Below are 8074 nucleotides of genomic sequence, written 5' to 3' on the forward strand. Positions count from 1 at the left end.
GTGTGTGTGTGTGTGTGCGCGCGCGCGCGCATACAATGTATATAATCATAATTTTACATCAATTGTTTTTCCAGTTTGCAAGCCTGGGACAGCTGAGATTCAACGAAAGTCCACAACTTCATTTCAAATCTCCGTCTTCGTTTGTAATACAAGAGGCATGAAAGGCACACATCACATATTTTGTTTGCTTCCCTTCTTTCAAGCCTAGACTAACACCACTCTATTAACAGGGTGTTTTCTAAAATATAAATCTTTACGGCTGCTAAATAGGACAATTAAACAAGTTTTAGTTACAATAACCAGCACGGTACCAAACTCAAATTACAATACAACAAACAACACCAGAATCTGCGTGGAGACTCACATACTTAACAACCCTTTCTCCGAATAGGCAGCACCCAATCCAACTGACCACTGTGACTCTCCATCTGTAAGTATCTTACCTTATTTTCTTTTGGTATTTGTTTTTTGTTTGTTTTTAATTTTTCTTCCTTTTTGTTATTGTTATTGATGGTGGTGGTGGTGGGGGTGGGGTGGTTTTGGCGGTTTTAATCTCAGTTCGGACCGAACAAACTTATATTAAAGCGTTCCTACCACGACCGTTCCATATTTATTTTCAAACAGTCCAACCTATTTTACAGTATTTTATAATAACTTGCTCATTTTTTTACGATGTTAATATGAGTTTTTGAGGACAATTTGGCGCTTAATTCTAGCATGTTACAGGAAGCAGCCACGTGTTTTATTTGTCGGCGGACATGTTTGTTTTAATGAGTTGCCATAGGATAATAGAAAAGACAATCGAATTCACGGTCTCAGTTTCGATCCCTATTTTATCCCTTATTCTATTTCTCTTCCCTTATAACCACTACCATCTTTAGAAACGAACCAGCCAGGGAACCTCTGCATTGTGACTCGAAGTGCGAGTAATAGTAGCCAAACCACCTTCATATTACAACCTAATATCTTAAATAATGATAAGGCGGTGAGCTGGCAGAATCGTTAGCACGCCAGTTAAAATGCTTAGCAGCATTTCGTCTGTTTTTACGTTCTGAGTTTGACAGCATTTCATCTGGAAGAAGCATAGAGAAGGAACGACGCAAAAATACATTCCTAATATTTTTTGCTAAATTCTCAGATTCGATTGGACAAAAACGACTCACTATGCTTATTAACTCCGAATCATCTTCAAACTTTAACCATATTTCAGATTGCATCAGCTACAATACTGCGGCATGAAAAGAGATTTTTTTAGTCGTTTGCAATAATTTGTGTTCCTGAATTATTCTAGGACATGACTTTCTTAAAAAGCACGATTTTGTTACATTTAAACTCGGAGGAGTTCAGCTTGTTTCTAAGCTGGTGACTTCTCCTATATTTTCCACCTATTCACATTTATTCGAAGCCAACTGCGTGTAATTAACGCTGCCTTTTTCCACGTGATGAAATTTTATTAAAGAAAAAAACCAAATAGCCTCTTCATAATAGCATTATTGATCCCTCAGTTTCTCTGTGTCGAGCATAAATGATAGTAACAAAAAATAATGGTAAACAACGTTTTCTTTTCGACTATGTACAAATACGAAATTACAACTGCATTCTAGCTACATAACCACTTTCTAATAAATAAGAACTTGTGTACGTTCTACTTCCTACGGTAAATTCTGCATCAAACTACATTTGAAAGCAGCATACCATTAAATTCTGTCATCACCACTACAACTACCACCACGCCACACACTGGGAGCTATACATTGCATTTCAACTACTGGTGGCTTATTCTAGTTTACAGCATTACTCTTTGGTGTGACTAATGCCGTAACTGCTTCTCAAAGAGCGAATGATGATATAATTACCGACAATAATATCAAAGGAGTTCACGCCTATCCCGACATTATTGTCGATGGCAGAACTATCGAGGAACACGTTGGGAATTAAGCTCAATTTACTTCAGTTACTAGAAAGACTCGAAAAGATATTGAGCATTGACAAATGCCTTCGCCAAAAGTCTATTTGCTGTTTGTTACTTCAGGTGAAATATAGAATATAATTCCTAGCAACATGATTCAGAAAAGACTGAAAAATCTCGTTGTTTATTCGACACCGAGAAAAGCTAAACCACTACAGTGGTTTACGTATGACTTTAAATGAGTATATCTCCTTTCTCGGAACTAAGCGTTTCATATCAGCAAAGTGGAGAAAAGAGAATTTTTAAGTATGCAATCTTAATATATCAATTGGGTCAATACAAAATTCGCGGGGAAAAGCGAAATGAATAGCCATTTTACTGCAAACCGTAGGAACAAAAAATCGAAACGTACACACACACACACTCACACACACACACACACACACACACACACACACACACACACACACACACACACACACACACACATACACACACACATGCACACTCACACACATACGAGGTCTGAATAATAAGTATCTGGACTGTTGCCATAATAACGAAGCTAAGGCATGCAGAGTGAAGCCGCTTGGCACAGATTGACCGTGAACTCTGTTGCGCATTCGCACTAAGCTTTAACGTTCTAACTTACTTCCGTTTTTTACAACAATGCTCGGAAGGAAGGTGTGTAACGTGTGATGGTCGCATTGACCCCTGCTTAGAAGCCTACGCAAAGTTGCAGAAGGTGTATGCTCTTAATGCTCTTATTCTTATTGTTGTTATTGTTTCTATTGTTTTTGTTGCTGTTTTTTTTTTTTCTTTAGATAAAAATAACGTCATGAATTCAGAGATGTTTCTGCTGTATTTCATGTTAGGCCTCGCAAGCCAGGGACTAACATATCCCCACGGTGGCCCTGATTCGTCTTGTCAAACTATGTTACCAACTGGCCACGGTGTCCCTCCTCAATCATCTCCGGCGCCATATAAACTAACCATTCGAAAATCCTCGTTTAATCCAGGAGAAACTATTCCAGGTAAACATTACTACTGTTAGTTCACTGTTGACTTTTCTTTTTATTTAAAGTTTGTTTATTATACGGGCTCAGGCGGGAGTGTGTGATGATAAGTTGTTCCAGGTTCGGTCTCACTGCATGGCACCTTGGGTAAGTGTCTTCTACTGAAGCTTCGGGCCGATCAAAACCTTGTGAATGGATTTGGTAGAAGGAAACTGAGAGAAACTCGTCGGATATACATATATATATATATGGCTGGGTGTATCGATGTGTGTGTGCTTCTGAGTCTGTGTTTGTCCCCAAACAGTGTTGGTATGTTTACGTCCTCGTAATTTTGTGGTTCGGCAAAAAAAGCGATCAATAGAACAAGTACCAAGCTTTAAAAAATATACTGGGGTCGATTTATTCGACTAAAAATTCTTCCAGGCGGTGCCCCAGTATGGCCGCAGTCTAACGACTGAAACAAGTAAAAGATAAAAGATATCTCTGCAGTGGCTATGACATGTAGTTCATTCCCTGATAAGACTAATGGTGTTATTCAGTGGCGTCTTAAAGCGTAGGCACACTAGGGTCTCAAGGGTTTAGGGGGTCAATATGTATGCCTATGGTTTTCTCTCAATAAATAAATACTATAGAACCTAATGCGTTGATTTGCCCGGGGGCCTATAATGTTAAGACGGTCCGACCTTCATTGCCCAGCTTGAATATGTATAGATCAGTGATTGCAGAAAAAACATGGGTGAGGAGAGAACCGAATGATTTGGGTCGAATACTTGCAGCAGCAAAGTAATGAACGGTGGGAAGGCGAGTGGTCGGAGATGCTCAAATCATAAATCCCTAAAGACACTTATAGCAAGACCCAGATTTAAAACTATGAGAAGCAATCAATATCCAGACCAATAACTGTTTCTTTCCTCTTAGCACTCTCGGGGTCCTAAAAAAAGGTCATGAATGCTCTCCTTCTTTTCTTTTTCTGGCTAATCTACATGCACAGAAGTGATTACAAGTAGCCTAAGATTTCTTTTTTAGAGAAAAGGAAGAAGTGGACGATGAGACACCCATGCTTTCCCCAGAACATAATCTGTTCCACCAGGAAATTGAAACCGCGATGTATGTTCAACTTTCCAGTATCTTGTACTTTGCTTTATATTGTTCGTCCAGATCGTTCTAAATGTCATCTTAAACTTTCTTCAGTTGTAATGAAAGCTGATAAGGACTATTTCACTGGAATCTATCTACAAAGCCATCCTGTAGTTTGTACACCGAACCAAACTATGCCCCTGGGGTTTTTCACAACATTTACCAGAGAATTCCATACACGACATTGTTTTGGCATTGTACACGTAAGTAGTTTCTTTCTTATTATTACAATTATTATTGAGGTGGTCACCTGACAGAATCGTTGACACGCTGGGCAAAATGCTTAGCGGTATTTCGTCCGTCTTCACGCTTTCAATCCAAATTCTGCAGATGCTGACTTTGCCTTTCATCCTTTTGAAGTCGATTGATCTGCCAGAATCGTTATCATGCCGGACAAAATTCTTAGCAGCATTTCTTCCAGCTCATTTACGCTCTAAGTTCAAATTCCGCCGAGGTCAACTTTAACTTTCATCCTTCCGGTGTCTACAAAATAAGTACCAGTTGAATACTGGAGTCGGTGTAATCTACTTCCCACTCCCTTTAAAATCGCGGGCCTTGTGTCTAAAATTAGAAAGAATTACTATTATTATGCCATTGGTGGGTTGGCAGAATCGTTAGTGTTAGACAAAATATCTTGAGATATTTCTTCTGGATCATTATTTTCTGAGTTCAAATCAAATCCTGCCCAAGCTGATTTTGCCTTTCAGCCTTCCGGTGTCAATCAAACAAAGTATCGGCTAATAACTTGGTTCCATTTACTCAACTAAACCCTCCCCGCATAATTCCTTTGCCTATATTCTTTTCTACTTTAGGCACAAGGCCCGAAATTTTTGGGGAGGGAGCCAGTCAAGTAGATCGATCCCTGTACGCTACTGGCACTTAATTTATCTGCCCCGAAAGAATGAAAAGCAAAGCCGAGGTCGACTTTGCCTTTCATCCTTTCAAGGTCGATAAAATAAGTACCTGTTGAGTACTAGGGTCAATATAATCGACTTCCACTTCCCCTGAAATTGCTGGCCTTGTGACAAAATTTGAAACTAATATAAGACGTATTTGTGCTATTCTTTAGATTCGCTCATACAATTTTCTAATAAATGAACCTATTGTTAATGCTTCAAATAAAAGAACGAACAAACAGAACTTTATTTATTCAAAGATCTTGTGAGTTCGTGTTTAAATGAAGTTTTACTGTTTGAACTTTACCTGTCATGCAAATATGATGTTAATTCAACGTGTCAACATGTCAAAAAGGCTCGCCAGTGGCTGCCTCTGTCTTGTCACATGTAACTCTTTCCAAGGTGGGTTGTTAGTCTGATACCTATGGCTTACATCAAATCAATGAGAACGTAGAGATAACTAAGTAGATACGAGGTATTGTATTTCCATCCATAAATCTGACCGTTCGTATTTTCGGCCAGGAGAAGACGATGAGAAACCATGCCAGTGTAATATTTCTTATTGTCTCTACGTTGTTATCAGTTTTTCAGTGGTTGACCCACAACACCAACACGTTTGCAGAACTCTCTGATGGTGATGTATATATGTTTTGATATTAACCATTTTGATGGTGATGATAATGGTGGTGGTGTATATTTTGATGTTTATTTTTGTTAGTTTTTCTTTTATTTCGTGGTGACCACGACACACTTTTTGAATTCATTATTCAAGTAAATGTCTCGACTCACTCATTTTAGTCTCCGTATAGTTTTAACTTCTCTCCGTGATGACGAAAGACTGAAGTCATCCACATGGATCTAAAATAACATTATTGCATCTAATAAGATTCTACCGCTTTACAATTTATGCCGCTCCATGCATAAAAGGCAACAGCGTATACTTAACAGTTAATGTGTTCGGCTCAAAATCGTTAGTTAAGTCGTGGGTTCAATTCTCAGAACGAGTGGAGCCTTCTGTCCTTGAGCAAGTCACTTCATTCTACGTTGCTCCAGCAGCTGTGAAGATAACCTTGCAACGTACAGGTGACTCGTTAAAGTGGAATCTTTTACTCTCAGCCTAAACACCTTGACAATACGGATAGGCTCCGGCCTCATGAGTTTTCAGGTTTGAAAAAAAATGGGTGTTTTGGGAGCGAGGGAACTTTTTGCGTTTTTTTTTGTTTTTGTTTTTTTTTTATAAATTAACTAGTAAGATTACCAGGTTGTACTTGTTTAGCAAGTGATTTGGTTTGAGTCATGTAGAGTTGAAAATGAAGCAGTTTCATCGTGGAAGAATTCATGATACCCACGTAGAGCACACATGCACATATGCATAAATGCATATACAGTTTGATGAACTTTTGTTTTACTTTCTTTACGTTCTGAGTTCAAATCCCGCAACAAGTCAAATCACCTTGTCGTATGCTTACAGTTAGGCTACTGGCTTAATTCCATTGTATCTTCACTACTGCGTCTTCAGTATTGCATCTGCAGTAAAACAAAGTGTTAGGGGGTCACGTTGTAGATGTACAATGCAAATAATCTTTCCATTCTATAACAATACTATCAAGAAGTAAAACAAAAAGTAAATGTAACAATACATATGCGTTTTAAATAGCTATTGTCATTGTAACGAAAAAATTTAAACCTAAATTATATCAGTACAGTAGGACCTCACATATTTTATATTGTGAATCGAATAACTTCGACCAACTATATTATCCATCCAAGTAATTAGTAGATAAAAACGCTCTCTGTTTACACTCTGAAAAAAACAAAGAAGATCAGTTAACCAAAGAAGTAGTTCTTTAAAGCTAACTGGTTAAAGTAATGGATATATTTTGGTCATATTAGACCTCCTCAGAGAAGAATATTCGACTCACTTAACAAGACAAAGGTTGGTCTACAATACTGACTAAAAATTTCAATCAACTGAACTTAATAGTGTTGTTTCCCTTATTTGCATTTTTTTTTGCATTTTAAGCACAAGGTTTTTGTTTACTAATTGTTTGGATAATTTTATTTGGGTACCCTACTGTATTTGTTTTCATATGCGAAACGCCAGTAGATGTATTTCCTTGGGCCTATATAAAATTATATTAGATATGATCATCGATTTAGATGCAAAAGTACAATAAATCCACTCACATGACTCAAACTACATGGCTTTCACCCAGTAAGCGATAAATACATGATTTGAAGAGATAAATACATGGTTTGAATCTTGGTCTGGTTGTCCTTTCTGTCTAAAATTGACGCTCATAGTATCTAATATAATTTTTCTGGTGTCGCTTTGATAGCATTAATACGGCGTGACTTGAGCCAACAGAGACCTAAAGACATAGAAACCATCTTGAATTTCTCTTACAAGTACCAATCTGACTCTTAGTAGTATCTGATTGGAAGGACATCTCCTACGCGCCCACGAAACTTTAAAACATGTGGCACTGAGTAAAACTGTTATAAAATATACCATACCAAATGTATACCAAATTAAACTCATACCAAATTATTGAATTTTTTCTTGAGTTTATTAAAGATGTACACATTAGTGAAACTGCATATCTTTGCAAATACGTGTGCGAGTATATACGTACACATTTACATATAAATGTGTGAGTGTTATTCGTCTCTTTATTTTCGAATAGTCCACGGTGACCCAAGCCAACAACAGAAAGAAAGTCCAAGAAACCGTTTATTGGACAGCACCAGTTAAAGCAGTTGGTCAAATCGTGTTCAAGTAAGTACTTCAAATTTGCATTCTATCTCTACCCCACATCTTTCTCATTTTTAAATCTGACATTTATCTTATTATTTGTTTTATACATCACACACTCCCTCAATCTTTATCTCTCTTACTCTCTTTCCTCCTCTCTTCCCTCTCTCTCTCTCTCTCTCTCTCTATATATATATATATATATATATATATATATATAACGTGAGAGAGTTAGGGGTTGGGGGTACAACCCACTAAGGGATAGTATCTATCCAGTATACTGCTGGGAGGGTACCCAATTATTGCTACACTAGTGCTATACTAGGTGCAATCAATGGGAGCGGGTAAAAGTGGAGGTTTT

At 37.7% G+C, this 8074-nt stretch overlaps 1 protein-coding gene across 1 annotated transcript in view; it reads left to right on the forward strand.

The window, feature by feature from the left end:
* The first annotated feature begins 80 nt into the window (after positions 1-80).
* The window catches only part of LOC106883356 (putative defense protein 3), a 9869-nt gene continuing 1875 nt past the window's right edge, over positions 81-8074 (forward strand). Inside the window, exons 1-4 of the mRNA XM_014934332.2 lie at positions 81-430; positions 2734-2943; positions 4117-4265; positions 7646-7737. Of these exons, the coding sequence (XP_014789818.1) occupies positions 2748-2943; positions 4117-4265; positions 7646-7737 (437 nt within the window). The 5' untranslated portion in view covers positions 81-430; positions 2734-2747. The remainder of the gene's footprint in view (positions 431-2733; positions 2944-4116; positions 4266-7645; positions 7738-8074) is intronic.

This window comes from Octopus bimaculoides, chromosome 7, assembly GCF_001194135.2.
Source record: "Octopus bimaculoides isolate UCB-OBI-ISO-001 chromosome 7, ASM119413v2, whole genome shotgun sequence".
Taxonomy (NCBI): Eukaryota; Metazoa; Mollusca; class Cephalopoda; order Octopoda; family Octopodidae; genus Octopus; species Octopus bimaculoides.